Source organism: Odocoileus virginianus, chromosome 13 (assembly GCF_023699985.2).
Source record: "Odocoileus virginianus isolate 20LAN1187 ecotype Illinois chromosome 13, Ovbor_1.2, whole genome shotgun sequence".
NCBI lineage: Eukaryota > Metazoa > Chordata > Mammalia > Artiodactyla > Cervidae > Odocoileus > Odocoileus virginianus.
The window spans coordinates 7969156-7987322 of record NC_069686.1 but is presented as its reverse complement, the minus strand read 5'-3'; the positions used below and the strand labels follow the sequence as shown (position 1 = coordinate 7987322).

Below are 18167 nucleotides of genomic sequence, written 5' to 3'. Positions count from 1 at the left end.
TAACTAATAGATTTTTAAAATCTGAATTTCATTTAGGACATTACTGAATCGGATATGAAATAAATATAGCTGAAGTTCACATCCATGAAACTGACAAATCCAACCCAGTTATTCAATATTTTTAGCTCCAATAGACCCCAAGAAATTTTAGATACTCCTAATTTCAAAAGATTTTATAAAGGCTACCAAGTGTGAGTTGAACTTGTTTTTATATACTGGCTACAGAGCCAAAAGTGGGAAAAAAAGCAAGCATAAAAATTCCAAGGGACCAAATTTAAGAATTATTTGTGTTACAAGGAATGAGTATAAATGAGTCACTTGGAATACTTCCTCAATATAAGGAAACATGATTTCCTTTTTGCAGTGGCCTGACTTCTGCAATGGCTACAAATAATTAATGAAGTAGTTTTTGACTGATTCATATACTTTTTAAATGCACTGGATTCTAAAATACATTTCTAAAAACTTCGTAACTCCTAAAATGTACATTGTGCTTTCACAGTAATATTTATGTCTAAAACCATCATCTTTCTCCCAGAATACAAATTTTGAAACAGCACGAACACTAGATATTTTAGTCTGTGAAGTAACCTGTAAAAAATATCAGGATCACTGTTAAAAACAACTTGGTGTGACTGATAAACAGGTACAGATTGTATCTTCTTGCATAATGTGTGCCTTCTCTATCTCAGAACTTCAATAGATATTCCACTTACTACTTTTCTCCAAAAAAGACAAAATAATTGAAAACGACGTACCCTCGAATGTTTACAAATAAGTCTTCTGCAGCTTTATGAATGTGGAAAACTTCATCTCGAAAGAGAGAGAGGCAAGAGCTACTTTGAAGAGCTAGTTTCCAAAGGTTCAGTGCTGTTGCATCAGTATTTAGGATCCCATGGCACAAAATAAAGCCAACTTGAAACAAAAGAAAAAGAAATAAAAATTTTCCTAAGTTAGGTTATTTGAGTTACAGGGTAGCTTTTTAAAAATAAAGAAACATAAACACAATCACTTAAACTGAGGCTTTTAAGTGACAAGTAATACATATACATACAAGATGGCAACAATATTTCTCTTTTTCAAAATAATTTTCTGTACTTTGCAAAACCAGTGATTTGAACTTACACTGATGAAAAGGAAAAAAAGGTCACTTCTGGGTTGTGAAGGAACTGACTTTAACAAACGAGTAAAAGATATTTTAAACCAGAGATCAGAAGCTACCAATTTACATATATACAATTATCTTACAGTTGTTACAGTAACTGAAAAAGAAAGCTACTTTTAAGTCATTACAGGAAATGAAATAGCATGTCACAGTTTCATAGCAAATTATAGTTTGTACTAATTTAATCCTTTCACATATATTATCTCATAAGATTATCGTGTAGAGTGGAAAGACCAGTGGTATCCTTCTTTTACAACCGAAGAAATAAGGGTCAATGACTTGCCTAAAGTCACAGTAATAAAGTATTAGAACCAGACTTTTCCTCAAGTAGTTACCCTTAAAGGCCAATATTCTTTCAATATGTTACACAGTTCTCTATTCTATAAATTCAGGTATCTTACCTTTTGTCATCTAATTTAGAAATTCTTCAAAAATGTGTAATCCTGTATGTTTACTGAGGTCTCCCCTGACCCTCTATTCTAGGCCATAAAACCTCATCTTTCATTCCTAGAAAGTGAAAGTTGCTCAGTCCTGTCCAACTCTTTGCGACCCCATGGACTGTCCATGGAATTTTCCAGGCCAGAATACTGGAGTGGGTAGACTTTCCTTTCTCCAGGGGATCTTCCCAACCCAGGGAGCAAACCCAGGTCTCCCGCATTGCAGGCAGATTCTTTACCAGCTGAGCCACAAGAGAAGCCCAAGAACACTGGAGTGAATAGCCTATCCCTTCTCCAGGGGACCTTCCTGACCCAGGAATTGAACTGGGGTCTCCTGCATTGCAGGCAGATTCTTTACCAACTGAGCTATGAGGGAAGCCATAAAACCTCATCTTTCATTCCTAGAACATGTACTCAATGCTTATTATAAACTATGTATCATGCTGGGCCAGTTAAAAACCAATTCTATTTTCTGTAAGATTTCCCTCTGATTTTCAACAGTCATTTCAATCTTTAAACTCCTCCTCAATCACTAACATTTAACTTGCTTTGTATCTTTTATTCTTAATTAAACATTCCTTTTAAAGGGCCACTACACAGGAAAACTAACTCTTTAGGGTAGGCAAATATTGTAGAATCATACATACAGATGTACATTTATTAATAACTTCCTTAAAAATACCTGAAATATATTAAAATGTTTTTTATACATTTAGGGTCCCTAAATGCAAGTCTAATTATTTGATCTGGTACATAACCAAAGAAGATCTGGTACATAACCAAAGAAACAAAACACCTTTATGGAAATTTTTACAATCCTTAAAAGAAGTCTTGTGAAACTTTTTGCCTCATGCACTGATATTTGATACTCTAATCCCTTTACTAAAATGAGATTTCACTTAGTGTCTTGTACCTCAATGTACACTTAGACTCATAACACTGCTGTTGATAATAAAAGTTTCTCTGAGAATATTATCAGTATCATTATGGGTCACTGTAAACTTTACTTATGTAAGACATGGGTTATATTATAAAGTATATTCATTTACTATCAGGTCAATAAAAGGTAAATTAATTTAAAATAGCCCAAGATTAGGAAGACAGTCTATTAACTAAACCACACATTAACCTCCTTTTCCCACTAAGTTCTCAGCAAAAAGACAGGAAAAAAAAATTTTTTTTCAGTCATGAAAATGTAGGAAAATAAGATCGAAAATCAATACTAAACAAGAAAGCTGGAGAAAATCTTTGTACTATCAATTTAAAAAGAGATCTTTCATAAGGAGTCATCTGGGTATAGTCAATTCAGAGCACCGGGATAAGTTACTGTATAAATTACTATGTTAGTCACTCAGTCTTGTCTGACTCTTTACGATCCCATGGACTCCAGCCCGCCAGACTCCTCTGTCCATGGAATTCTACTGGAGTGAGTAGCCATTCCCTTCTTCAGGGCAGCTTCCTGACCCAGGAATTGAACCCGGGTTTCCTGCATTGCAGACAGATTCTTTACTGTCTGAGCCACCAGGTAAGCCCCAAGTTACTGTGAAATCACATTCAAAAGAGCTGGATCCTCAACATTCCAGACCCTCAACCACCCCCGTGCTATGTGCTAAGTCGCTTCAGTCGTTTTCAGCTCTGCGACTCTGAGGACTGTAGCCCGTCAGACTCCTCTATCCAAGGGATTCTCCAGTCAAGAATACTGGAGTGGGTTGCCATGCTCTCCTTCAGGGGATTTTTCCCAGTCCAGGGATTAAACCCCAGTCTCTTATGTCTCTGGCATTAGCAGATGGGTTCTTTACCACTAGCACCACCTGGGAAGCCCCAACAACCCTTGGCCCCAGGCTAGAATCTAGACCAGTGATTCTTAAACTTCAGCTTCCTATCAGAATCACTGGGAAGGCTTGTTAAATCACAGGTTGCTGGGATCCATTCAGAGTTTTTCATCAGAAGTCCTAGGGTGAAAATCAATATTATGCATATCTAATAAGTTCCAAGATGATACTGCTACTCTTTCAACTAATCTACAGTAAAGCTCTAAAGAAAATAGACTATCTTTTATAGAAAGTTCTAGTGCAGGAATTGGTGTCAAAAAGAGAAAAATTAAAAAAAAAAAAAAAAAGCGGGGGGAGAGAAGTGCAAAGTTTGATGTAACTCTATTAACTCTACTCAAGGCTCAAATAAATGAAAGCAGCAAAACTGAGTTAACTTTCCTGACTTTTGGCAATTGTGGCTATCCCAAATTAGTTTGCCTTTTCCATGCCCAAGCATCCTCCATTTAGGTGTTCTGCCTTCTGACTTAACCTCATGGCTCATTACACAAAGCCTTGCATTCATTACTCCCATTTAAGGTAAGGACCGGGCTTCCCTGGTGGCTCAGATGGTAAAGAATCTGCCTGCAATGCAGGAGACCTCGATTCAATCCCGGGTCAAGAAGATCGCTTGAAGAGGAAATGGCTACCCACTCCAGTATTCTTGCCTGGAGAATTCCATAGACAGAAGAGCCTGATGGGCTACAGTCCATGGGGTTGCAAAGAGTCAGATAAGACTAAGCAACTGACATTTTGAACACTTTCAAGGTAGAGACTGGATGGAAATAGTTCTATTTAACATTAGATGTCACTCAGGCCACCTAACTACTAATCACACTGGTTCTTCATCCATAGATCCATAAACATAAAAAAATCAAGGATCACCATGCTTTTGAGCAAAATCAATACTCCAAAAGCTGTCTTTTTAAATCAACAAAAGCATAAAAACCTAACAATCATTATAGAACAAAATATAAGGATCACAAACATGATCAATGTAAAAATTATAATAAAAATGGCTAAGGACAGACAATATGTGTTAAATTCTTTCTCCTTCATACTAATAACTGCATTACTCAAACCGCCAGTGCATAATGAGATCAAGTAGAGAACTGAGAGTATTTAGAAACTTTCATTTAGAAAACTTTTCACTGATAGCAACTTAGGGGTAGAAACCTAGTAACAATCAAATTGTTAGATTAAATATTTAATTGTTAGAGTAATACTTAAATATTGAATCTAATAATCAAAATGTAGGCTTTTATTTCATCTTTGCTTATTACTTTATTTTTGATAATTCCACTAATTCAGTTTCAATGTATTTTATAAAAGCACCAATCCAAAAATCACTAAAAAATAAAAATTGGTCATTCACCAGTTTTAGAAACAGTATGATAAAAAGTCATCAAATAATACCTAAATGTTAATAAATTAAGAAACAAGAGCTATAAGAACTAAAAAGCACAAACTGCTCAAAATTATTCCCCTCTGCCAGTGGACCTGGGGGTAGTAGAAAAAATTATAGCAATTTTCATTTACACTGTATCTGTGTGACTATTTCTCTCATAGTTTGTGAACTTGTAGGAGTGCAAACAAGTAACTTTATTTCCCATGCAAACATATAAGATGTCTATTGTATGTACTAAAATAATTTAAAAACAAAAACAACTGAATAAATGCAGCATCAAGAAAATCATTAAAAATAAAATAAAAATTTACTTTTGATGGCCTTGTTGAGGGGCAATATAATGTAGACCATGAGCCTTGATGGTCCTTTGTCTTTGTCACTTGCTGTGTGGACTAAACTTTAATTCCTCATCTATAAACTAGACCAACCTACTCTAACCAGATCAATATAAGGACTGGATGATGCACATAGAAGGATTAGCACAGTGCTTGCTATTAAAGCAATCCATGTTACTGTTATTTCTCTCTGAAACTTAAAACTGAGGAGTAATCATAAAACTAACCAATTTTACTTACAGATAATCCATTTTTCCATGGCATCCAAAGAGAGATATTCACAAGGCATCTTAAAAAAAGAAAATATAAACTTGTGATTTAAGGAAAAAATTCTGCACTGAGTCACTCCTCTTTCTCTTCCTTCTAAGAAGTCTGACTACTCAATTCTTGGTTCAAATACCACCACAACATAGTTGAAACACTGGATGCAAGTTTTATAACCTATACTTATACCCGTGGTCCATAAAAGACGGTGAAAGCTGTGCCTCTTTCACATTCCTCTTTCAGATTCACACACCCTGAAACTTCTCTTTAAAAAACATGGTTGCTAAATTGTTTTCAATTTAGTAAATAACTACTTCCAAATTTCCAAAGTTTATTGCAGAACTTGCAGTATTTTCAAAGGATAAAATTTTATTAAAAAAAAAAATTATGTACCTGGATGCTATTTCACCCAAGTCAGTAATTATGTGTTTATTCTCCATATGCATAACATCTATGTTTATATATACAGAAAAAAGACTGAAAAGAAACTTAATAGAATACAATAGTGATTTTCTCTAGTAAGTCTGGAAGACTTGGGGTGATTTTTTTCTTCTCCTAATTTTCTGAATCTTCCAAATTTTCTACCATAAGAAAGCAAAGCAAATTTTTAAGCCTTAAAAGAACTCATACTACTAGTTGTACTCAGCATCAGCATTTAGAAATTTAAAAAATGTGAATGGGAAAAAAAAAGTAAAAGTTAAAAATGTGAATAGTACAACATAAATAATGAGCATTTTACAATAAACTTCACTGACAGGCTAATACTAATTAGAAGAAAAAGTGCAACAGCACTGCTTAATTGATTTTTTTAAAATCAATTTTACTCTTTTCATTCAAAAAAGAAAGTACAGAACCATACAGTGTCAGATTGTGCGGGATTAAGCATTGTGCTCGGGGCACTGATGAGACTCAACAACTGAGCATTTCTCCACTGGTCAGCTGAAAGGTTCCTTCGAGGATACACCATCTGAAGAGAAATTAGTGCATCTGAAAGAGACTAATTAAAACAGAAAAAAAGAAAGTTGAAGAATGAGGGTTTTTTTACTTTTCATTTAATTTCCAGCTATAAGTGCTGTGTGTTTCTAACCGTACCATCATAAAACAAAAGCCTAATTACAAGTATGCTCCATATGACACTTGAGGTGGGTCCCAGTTATACTTTAGATTTTTTTTGTTTTTAATTTCATGAAAGTTACATAGATTCTGCATTCCTCAGCTAAAGCTTAGCTCAGGAAATCATGTTACTTTCTTAAAGGTGAAAATGTATGGCAATCATGTGATCTTTATTTTAAAAAGGGTACAGAGTCTAGCATCATCCTTCTGTGTATCAGTGCTCAGTGAAAGAAAAAGTAGTACTTAAGGTTATATGACTAAGTGTTAACAGAGTTCAACATGTTTCATATTTCTTCAAAGAATGCCTTCTAAAAATGATCCACTGTACTTTATCTTAATAAATTATTTCTATTTGCCATTTAGTCTATTAATGATAAAGTTATCATCAAGGTATTTTTCATCTCATTTGCTTCTTGTTTGCTTTTAACTCTTTTGCTATTCACTCCTGCTTCCTAAAAATTCTGTACAGAGTGGGTCTTTAATCTGGCTATGCATAAATTGCCAGGAGAGTTTGTTCAGAAAAAGAAAATCCAGGGCTCTGCCTGAGCCAGAACCTCTGGGAGTAAAACCTAGGAATTGTTTTATCACTGCACCAGGTGATTTTGAATATTTTTTTACATTAATTTGAACAAATCCTAGTAAATACATGATGGTCTTTCTATTGGGCTTCCCTGGTAGCTCAGTTCATAAAGAATCCGCCTGCAATGCAGGAGACCTGGATTCAATTCCTGGGTTGGGAAGATCCTCTGGAGAAGGGATAGGCTACTCACTCCAGTATTCTGGCCTGGAGAATTCCATGGACCAAGGGGTCTGGCAGGCTACAGTCCACGGGGTCACAAGGAGTCAGACACAACTGAGCGAGTTTCTATTAACATCAAAGCCTTGAGATATCATAGAATATCAGAAAAATCAAGATTAGGAAAAAACTGGTCTAATCCAAATAGACAATTCTCCTCAAGTAATTATTAACAGTCTAGTATGTGCTAATGGCTATGGAGAACTTAAATAGAGATATAAGAGGTGAAAGTGTTAGTTGCTCAGTTGTGCCTGACGCTTTGTGATCCTGTGGACTGTAGCCAACCAGGCTCCTCGGTCCATGGAATTCTCTCGGCAAGAATACTGGAGGGGGTATCCACTCCCTTCTCCAAGAGATCTTCCCGATCCAGGGATCAAACCTGGGTCTCCTGCATTGCATGCAAATTCTTTACCATCTGAGCCACCAGGGAAGTCCTAAATAAAGATATAATAGCCTTTAAAATAAATGTTTATCATTTCACTGGGAAAAGAGCCAAATCTGAAGTGGCTAACTAAAAGCAAAGCTGTATCTGATTGGCAAAAAGTTAGAAACAGATCCAGAGAAAAAACAAGAGATGAGTAGCTGAGGAAAAAGCACTAATAAAATCAAAGAGACAGGTGATGATCTGCTTAGCACTGAGAGACCCTGACACTTCCATCTACAATGCTGATTTTTACTTCAAAATTGGTATCATCTACTAGACTCTTTCAATAAACTGTTTTAAGCTAATGGTACAACTAACTCTAAGACATTAAACCTACATAAATTTGTGGGTATAATACAGCTATGCAGGGAAGTTAAAACTGGAAACGCATCTTTAGAATTTTCATGGGAGTAAGAAAATTGAAGGACAATTCTTGTTGCTAACTGTATGTTAAAAAAATAAAGCACAGATTCATATAAAACACTGTATTACTAACTCCCATCATTCAAAGGGAACAATGGACCAAGATTCTAATCCTAGACCTTGTTTTGCCACAAATGCTGCCAAATGGCTTACTTCATCATATCACTTCCAGTCCTCAATTTCCTTATCGTTATGAGGATACCAATAAACTTCCTTGACATGCTAAGGAACTAGCCCTCCCTAAGAGAAGCCATAATGGCAAGAGTCTAAACCAAAATTATTTCATTAAGAACTATTTTTTTAATATATCATAAAGGATAAATGTTTAAAATTATCACAACCTCCTGCAATTTTTTCATTACGAGGTTATATTCTAATAACATAATTAAGATTTATCAAATACTATGTGTGGAAACACCTTTCACAAAATAACTCATTTAATACTCATAATAGCCACATAGAGTAGGATTACTATTACTGCATTTTTACAGATAAGAAAACTGAGATACAGTGAAGTTGGTTAAGTAACCTGCCCGATAATACACAGCAACTGTCAGAGTTGGGATTAGAACAAAGCAGTCTGATATGAATCTAGTAGACATTCTCAAATACTAAACTTCACTAACTCTATATCCTATAGAGAACCTAAAAACTACAATAGATCAATATATTCCAGAGTTTCTATTCATGATTCTGGATATAATTAATGATTTCTCTGGTTCACAATTAGATAAAACTATACATAACTATAAATCATATCTCATTAAGATTTTCTTTCTTAGAAGCAGTTTATCACTCTATCCACCCTCAAGCCCTCATATGCCTATTGAAACACCCCTAGAAATCAGCTCTTACCTTGCTATGGGGCACAAATTCTTCCATCATTTTCTTTAAAGGGTTTTCATAATCCACAATCATCTGACCAAGGCGTGGGTATTCTCGGTCACTTAAAACAGACACATAAACATCACTGAATTGTAAGCCATCAAACTGAGACTTTCACACACATTTCTTTAATGCAGGTATACCTTGCTCCGTGGGTCATCTCATGAGCATAGTTGTATAATCCAATGATTGCCTTCCTTTCTTCAATTCGAGACAGCAGTATCATTAGTGTTGTATATGTTATGATCAAATCTAAGTAGTTCTTTGTTAAATCGAAGTTTACAGTCTAAGAAAAAAAAATAAGTTCAACTTTTTATTTCACAAACTTTTAAGCACACACAAAAGCATCTTCATGGCAGCTACTGTAAGCTAATAATTTTCTGTAGTTATTTATTATATCCCCATTTCTGAAATTCTAACTAATTCCTTTCACCAAAAACATGTCTAAAATTTGGGAGTTACAGATAATAGTTTTGTGTTTGCAACACAATTTTACAAATGAAAAAGAGTTTGTGATTACTCTATTCAAACTGCTAACAATTTAAAAGAATAGCCAAAACCACAATAATAATAAGCATGGAAGCAATTCTCACTAAGCAAGAAAAAAGGAGTATTAAATTAATGAATAGGTTCACCATTAAGTCAGCGGAGATGTTTTTCACTGATTTCTTATATCTAGAAACTGTCTTATTAAGAAAGATTTTATCAAGTGTGCCTTTTATAGAGAAAAAATTATTTGCGTAACCTTTTAAAATTGAGCCTATCAAAATAAAATACTAAAATTAATAACTATTTCCCAATATGTGCAAGATTTATACTCAATGACAATCAAATAAGTAAAAACAGAGATACAGTATAACTCCTTACCTTAAAAAATAAAGTCAAATTCAATGCTGGAATTTTATATACTAATCATACAAAAGTATCTCTAAAGAAAAGCATTTGATCCCCTTAGTTCTACTACTAGAAACAGAAGAATTAGAAATTTTTCTGAAAATTATACGTACAATGTCAAAGAAGACTTGGCAAACATCAATAGTATTCAGCAATTCACAAACATGGTCCTGAAAATAAAAGTTTATTTTAATCTTTTACTTATATGACTACTACTAAATTCAGAAAACACATACTTTATTATCCACAAGTGACAGAACAATTTATACAATTAACAAATATCAATTTATCTCTGAAATGTTAAACTGTACGTATTAAAATACATACCTTAAATTCCATAACATCTACAAATGTGAAATAATATAACGCCAGATTTTTCAGAATCTCTGATTTTTCTTTCTGCAGTTGTGCAAGCTGTTGCTGTGAAAACAAAATTAGAATGCACTGTTTACCATGAACAAAATTATTAGGTTTAATACAAACTATCTTCTTTTATGATTGCTATATGAAAACACAAGCTTTTAGAACAATATTTCTAGATGATTAAGGCTCTTTTAAAAAACCAAAATACTTGAAACAGCAACTTCTAATAGTGACCAGCAACTGACAGTGTGAGGCTATAAAACGAATCAAAGCAGATTAGTACCAAACTGCACTACTATTAAGGAAAACTGGAAAGTGTTACGAAAAAAATAACTGTCAAATGAACTCTTTAAAAAGAAAATTAAAAGCAACTCATGAGCATGATCACATTACTAAAAGTGGGAGAAAAGAAGGTGAAAGACATTGTAACTTACACTACAAAAAACAATATGCTTTATAAATTTGGAACTTACCAAAAAGAACATCCAGGCAAAGCCACGTTACGCATGCAAAATAAAATGTAGATACAAACGTAAAATACAGTAACGGTTCCCTGACCAGATCCACAAAACACAATAATACATTAAAGAAAAGCAAAAATCACAACAACAAAAAAGAAATGAGAAAGAAGCAAAACTAGAGTTAAGACGCATAAACATATGAAGAGGGAAATGTGAATATAAAAGACAAACATTTCAGTCAACTGTATTATTACATTTACAGAAGTCCTGAGTTTTCTTTTAAAACAACTATTACTATAATTTCTGATAGAACCCAGCCATATCAGAAATGTAGGCAGTAAACCACAAGTCTGCCAAACTTCAACAAAACCATTTAGAAATATCTGATATTCTGAATGTAGCCTACAGAAAAGAAATGCCCACATCATTTAGAAACTTGTTACAAGAGTAGGATTTCAGGCTCACCCCAAATCAGAATCTGCCATTTATATATACAAAATTTATATATATATATATTATACCTAGGTGATCTGAATGCATGTTAAATGTAATTTACCTAGGACATGAGAAAACTAGAAAATATGAGAAAATGGTTCAAAATATCAAACTTGCTATCAAAGGCCATCCAGTTTTAAGACCCTCCTGCAGTTCATACTGACACCTAACACAGGAGAGTTGGGGGAAGAGCCTTGTCTACACATTATGCTAAGTCAGAAAATTCTTAACAGTAAGCATAACATCAGAGGATTAAAAATATACCTATTAAAAAGTATTTACAGTAGCAAGCACAGCATTCTGGTAGACCCAACTACCATATAGTACCCTAAATACTGCAGTCCCTGAGGACATTTTTAAAAAAGTATAAACAATACTTCGTTATACTCTACTTCCCCTTAAAACCAGGCAAACTGAGGTATATACTTACAGTGATGTGTGTAGCTGTTCTAGCTTTATCTGTGTTACTAGTTGACTTTATTTTGAGCAATATATCTGTTTCAAAACAATTCTATATTTGTATGTACACTTTTAATCATTACCACTCACATCAGGCAGATACTCATTTTAAAATGATTCTATTCCCTCAGATGATACTACCTTTACCTTGTTCAACAACATTTAACATTTATAATTGATATCTCAATACTTTCCCCTGCTTTTCAGTACTTTAAATTTTATCTTTGAAATGTAACAGGTGAAAGCAAACTAATAGGATAAAAAGCAAAAACATAACTTGGTTGCTACTGGGTTTATATTTACAGTGCCTTCTTTCAGTTTCAGTGTCTAGTTTGAACAAAAAAATAACAGATCACCATCTCATTATGGGCCCGAATGACCTTTTATACGAATTCTCATTTTGCGTATCAAGAAGCTAATGCCCACAGAGCTTAAAAGAGTCTTCCCCAAAGTTATACACCCAGTTAACATGAATGGGCCAAGATTAAAATTTCATATCCATATTCCTAATAAAGTGTTCTTCCTACCATTTCACACGGAGGTGGAGGGGATTTCACCCCCACCCCCATCTTCCTTTTTAACAGTAAAATCTCATCATGGTCTCAATTTCTCATTCCAATTTATTTCCCCCAAATTGTATATAACTAGCCTCTACTGTATATTGTCACTGTGCTTATTTAACTTACATGCAGAGTACATCATGCAAAATGCCATGCTGGATGAATCACAAGCTGGAATCAAGATGATGGGGGAAATACCAACAACCTCAGATATGCAGATGATACTTACTCTAATAGCAGAAAGAGAAGAACTAAAGAGCCTCTTGATGAGGGAGAAAGAGGAGAGTGAAAAAGCTGGCTTAAAGTTCAACATTCAGAAAAGGAAGATTGTGGCATCCGGTCCCATCACTTCATGGCAAATATAAGGGGAAAAAGTAGAAACAATGACAGAATTTCTCTTCTTGGGCTCCAAAATCACTGCAAATGGTGACTGCAGCCATGAAATTAAAAGACGCTTGCTTCTGGGAAGGAAAGCTATGACAAACTTAGGCAGAGTATTAAAAAGCAAAGACATCATGTTGCTGACAAAGGTCTGTATAGTCAAAGCTATGGTCCAGTCCAATGTCTGTATGGACATGAGAGGTGGACCATTAACGAAGGCTGAGTGCCAAAGAATTGATGCTTTTGAATTGTGGTGCTGGAGAAGACTCTCGAGAGTCCTTGGACTGGACCAAGGACTGGTTTGCAAGGAGATCAAACCAGTCAATCCTAAAGGAAATCAGCCCTGAATATTCATTGGAAGGACTGATGCTGAGGTTGAAGCTCCAATACTTTGGCCATCTGATGCGACGAGCCAACTCATTGGAAAAGACCCTGATGCTGGGAAAGATTGAGGGAAGGAGGAGAAGGGGGCGACAGAGGATGAGATGGCTGCATGGCATCACTGATTCAATGGACATGAGTCTGAGCAAACTCTGAGAGATTCTGAAGGACAAGGAAGCCTGGCATGCTGCAGTCAATGGGGTCGCAAAGAGTTGGATATGACTTAGCGACTGAACAACATCAACAAAGTCTCTACACTGGTTAAAACAAATTTACTGAACTAATTATATATGAATTCAAATTAGTTATTCAAGTTTTTAAGGATCTACATACCTTTGTCTAAATATACCTTCCAATCTAGATTTCCCCTACATCCATTCACAGACTATACTAAGCAGCTAAAACAAACTATCCACTATTGTGTATAAACGTCTCACATTTTCTCTACTGTTTCCTCTATGGATATGTCCAAATTGCATTACTTACACATGTCCAAATCTCACTACTCCTAAACTACTCAATTTAAATGTTAACCCCATTTTCAAGAAACCATCCCTGACTGAACTGCTTCCCTCAGCGCACCTCCCTCTTCTAAATGTGCACAGTCTCTAATAATTATCCCTTTCTACCTTGCATCACAGTCCTCCCACACTGCGAGGCAGTGTGCCAAACGCCACGATCCGTATCATGCAGCTCTGCACAAAAATATCTAATGTAAATATCTATCGAATGAGTGAGCAGGACAAAGTGAAAAGACCTTTATTTGCTGCATAACTCAGGGAACTCAAAGCAGGCCTCTGTATCAGCCATGAAGGGTGGGCTGGAGAGGGGGGCAGAAGTGAGGTTCAAGAGGGAGGGGACATATGTATACCGATGGCTGACTCGTGCTGCTGCTTGGCAGAGATCAACACAATTCTGTAAAGCAATTATCCTTCAATTAAAAAAATAAATTTAAAATTAAAAAGAAAAAGACCTTTATATGTCAGTGTCAGGTAACGTTTTAGTAAGTTAACCCTAGCCAGCCCACCTCTTATTGTGGAATCATGGCTAAATAACTTTTTTTTTTTAATAAACAAGTTTATTTGTAAATTTAGTCAACATACATAATTGACCTAAAAACTTCAATAGAAGGGTAAATTTTAAAACCACTTGGAAAGCCGTCTCTATGAAGTGATTTTCCCAGAACCGATGCCACATGAACACCATTTTAACTGGCAGAGGTTCCATAAGCTGAAGCTGTGTCCCTCCCCCACAGCAAGTTTACCCTAACAATTATAATACAAACCCCACAAGGAAAAAAAGTTCGGTATTGTTTCCTCTTGGTAGAGAAAAGTTCAACCTAGTTATGAGACCAATCACAACACAAAGAAAAGCTGCACTAACTACTGTATTAGTAACAGACGATGCTGGTGTGAATAACTTGTATTATAGTCTAGAGCCCTTATAAATAAATCCCCCTCCCCGTTAGTGTTTGCATTATCAGCTAGAGGGTTAGTTTAACATGTGGTAGAAGGAGGACTTATGCAAGGTATAACGCGCCAAGCATTTTACTACGTAAACAAGTGCAGTCTACTCAGGAGAAAACCAATCGAACTCTAAATTACACACACCTTAAAGACAACACTCCCCACCACATGTCAATGTAAAACATTTAATTTAAAAATGTTGACACTACAATATATAAAATAGCTATTATAAATGCACATAGTGTATTCTATAGCTGCCAGGTTTACTTTTTTTTTTTTAAGGAAACTGTTAAGTTACACTATGGTTTAGACTTGTATCTTCACCCTTGAAAAAGCCCACATTCTATCACAGTGATGTATGGTCAGACTTAACAGCCCCAATTGTTAAACACTTGGATCAAGTCATAATCAGTTTTATTGCAAAAGGACCCCATACGCATTTATCAATTCTAGTACCTTAATAGCTCCCAACAAGTCATTAACATACAGAAACATGCATCATGAGAAGCAAGAAATATCATCCATCCCTTCTGCATATTAGCCACTTGTCACTCCTGAGCAAGAGTGCTCACATCACTGAGGTCTGTGAACAGTCACTTTTCGCATTCATCCTGAGTGAAAGATGGAATGACTTAAGTACAAATGCAACATATTATAAACAATTTCTTACAAAAAAAGTCACAAATTAAACCGAAGTATTTTACAGAATTTACTACAAAACACCATAAAAACTGCCTTCACTTAAGCTCTCTCTCCCCGTATCCGGCAAGCCATTTGGATGTCTTTGGGCATGACGGTGACTCTCTTAGCGTGGATGGCACACAGATTAGTATCTTCAAACAAACCCATCAGGTACGCTTCGCTAGCCTCCTGCAGCGCGCCGATGGCGGCACTCTGGAACCTCAAGTCGGTTTTGAAATCCTGGGCAATCTCCCTCACCAACCTCTGGAAAGGCAGTTTCCGGATCAGAAGCTCGGTGGATTTCTGGTAACGACGGATTTCTCGAAGCGCAACAGTCCTGGGCCTGTAGCGATGAGGTTTTTTCACCCCGCCGGTAGAGGGTGCGCTTTTCCTGGCCGCTTTGGTGGCCAGCTGCTTGCGGGGCGCTTTCCCACCCGTTGACTTACGAGCAGCCTGCTTGGTTCGGGCCATTTTCTTTTACCTAATGCAGAAGTTATAGGCCGCTTCTCCGACCACCGCAGCCGCTGCTGCCCAAAGAGCCGCAGGAGCTGAGACAGGGGAAGCACCCCTTCCAACGAACCACCAAACTGCTCTGCGCTCTCATGGCTAAATAACTTAACCTCTCACTATCTAATATCCTCAATATTAAAATGGGAGCTGATGTGGGCAGTTTAGCCAAGACAATGTACAGGGCAGCCAGAAGCTGTGCATTAATTATTAAGTGAGTAACAGAAGACACACACAGACCACGTCTTCAAAATGAGCAAAAATTAAAGCTATTTAAAATAATCTCAACACTGCCCACAATACCCTAGTAAGAGCTGATAGTAACTGAGCATGCTGTCTCTCCCAGGTAGTGTTCCAAAAACTGTGCAAGTGTTTCACATGATCCTCTCAACACCTCCATAAAAAGTTACAATTATGTGCCCTATTTAACGAAAATAAATAAATTCCATAAAGTTCTGCATGAAAGTTCAACTATAACAACAAAAATAAAAGTGTCTACAACTCTTGGGCTTCAACTGCAAAAATATTCCATTTTCGTTTTTAAAGTGAAGGAGAACAGACACTACCAAAAAGTGTTTAACTTTTAGGTTCAACATCCAGAACAAGTCCTCTACCTCCCATCTCATCATTTCATAGTAAATAAGAAGTAGGAAATGGTTTAAGAATATAATCAGGAATAGACCATTAGATGTTACAGAACAGAACACTAGAAAAGTACAATTTTGAGAAGGTAAGATTCTATTTGCTAACACTTTGAAAGCATATCATGGATACATGGGTTAAATATATTAGCAAAATATCTGTACAGTGATTTCATTAAAGCTTCTAACTGTGGACCATTATTCTTAAAATTCAAAGTAAAAACAAGATAAGCCATGCAGATCACAAAATAAGATCATATCTCTTCAGTGAAAAATACTGGTAATTAATCTCTGTACAATGAAAAAGCATTTTCCACACAAAATATAAGTATCTTAAAAACTGACTGAGGGACTTCCCTGGTGGTGCAGAATCTACCTGCCAATGCAAGTAGATCCCTGGTCTGCAAAGATTCCACATGCCACAGACCAACAAAAGCCCACGCGCCGAGAGCCCGTGCTCTGCAACGAAAGAAGCCCTGAGATAAGCCTGTGCCCCGCAACGAAGACCCTGTGCAACCATAAATAAATAATTTTTTTTAACTGATTGAAATTTAGTATTTACTAGCTCTCATTCTTTCAGAGAAAAGATACTAGCAAATTACAATAAGGAACCAATGACAAAGAGAGCTAACTCATAGACTTTCAATATAAAGGAAAGTGACAGAAGTCCTTTATTCACCTATGTCAATTATTCTTTCATCATCAAAACTGCTCATGCGCAGTTAAGTAACTTTTCTTGACCTAAAATATATTAGTATTTTGTTCTTCTTAAAAAAACAACCAAGTACAGAAGTTTGGTTTAGGGAAGGCTTTGTTCAATTTCTTAGTAGATATTCTAAACCAGGTTTTTAAAAATAAGAGTGCAGAGAGACTATTTGCTTAAAAGACAATTCCTCTTCTAAGGAATTGTCCTGCAACCACTCTGTAAGCATAGCAGCCTCCTAACTGGTCTCTGTATTCTGCTCCTGCCTCTTCAGTCTTCTCCACATAGCAAAAGGAGAGTGGACATTTCAAGGTAACACACTACCCTGAAGAGATGATTCCAATGAAGGAGAAGGGGGTGACAGAGGATGAGATGTTTGGATGGCATCACCGACTCAATGGACATTAGTTTGAGCAACGAATGGGGTCCATGGGATCACAAAGAGCTGGACACAACATAGCAACTGAACAACAGCAATACAAGGTGTTAACAATGGGTAAAGAGTATAATGTGAATTCATTATATTATTTTCATTCAAGTCTAATATTATTTCAAAATAAAGGGCTTTAAAAAAATTCTAATAGTTTCTCATTACACTTAAAATACAAAGTCCTTATCAATGTCTCAATAAAATCTAAAGAGGACCCCTTCCTGTCTCCACAACTTCATCTCCCCTCATACTCCTCCACCTTCTCTCAGTAGCTGTCATACTGGTCTGCATGCTGTGCTCATCAAATAAATTCACCAAGACTGGCTCCACCCCACAGCCTTTGCACTTGCTCTTTACCATGTCTGGAATGCTCTTCACTTGTTCCCATAGCTCAGTCTTTCACTTCAGAGAAGCCACTGTTGAGCACTTATCTAAGATGATCTTCTCACCCGTGTTACTCTCTTAATTCCTTATCCTGCTTTCTATTTCTTCCTACTACCAATCTCCAAATAAAAGTACCTATTTATTCACTTTAGTTGTTTGTTGTCTCACATTCCCAACTTGAATTCAAATTCCACAGAGGCAAGGTTTGTTTTATTTCATGCTGTTATCTCCAAGGTCTAGAATATTAGAACACAGCAGATATCCTTTAAATAAATAAATGATCAAGTTTCTCAACAGAAAAGT

The 18167-nt window shown here is 35.9% G+C and overlaps 2 protein-coding genes across 3 annotated transcripts in view; both read right to left on the bottom strand.

The window, feature by feature from the left end:
- Positions 1 to 12618, bottom strand: part of NCKAP1 (NCK associated protein 1) — a 70569-nt gene extending 57951 nt beyond the window's left edge. Inside the window, exons 1-8 of one of the 2 annotated variants that reach the window (XM_020899462.2) lie at positions 12520 to 12618; positions 10280 to 10372; positions 10066 to 10122; positions 9202 to 9344; positions 9029 to 9119; positions 6277 to 6414; positions 5394 to 5442; positions 759 to 915 (exon numbers count right to left, since the gene is read on the bottom strand). In XM_020899462.2, coding sequence (XP_020755121.2) covers positions 759 to 915; positions 5394 to 5442; positions 6277 to 6414; positions 9029 to 9119; positions 9202 to 9344; positions 10066 to 10122; positions 10280 to 10372; positions 12520 to 12603 — 812 coding nt within the window. In that variant the 5' untranslated portion in view covers positions 12604 to 12618. Of the gene's footprint in view, positions 1 to 758; positions 916 to 5393; positions 5443 to 6276; positions 6415 to 9028; positions 9120 to 9201; positions 9345 to 10065; positions 10123 to 10279; positions 10373 to 10788; positions 10816 to 12519 lie in introns of those variants that run through there. The other variant, XM_070475912.1, reaches the window with a different exon arrangement.
- A 1803-nt stretch (positions 12619 to 14421) lies between these two features.
- LOC110140835 (histone H3.3A-like) lies at positions 14422 to 15804 on the bottom strand. Its single transcript, XM_070475913.1, has one exon. It carries the CDS (start codon positions 15668 to 15670, stop codon positions 15260 to 15262), a length of 411 nt encoding a protein of 136 aa, XP_070332014.1. The 5' UTR covers positions 15671 to 15804; the 3' UTR covers positions 14422 to 15259.
- Positions 15805 to 18167: the final 2363 nt, after the last annotated feature.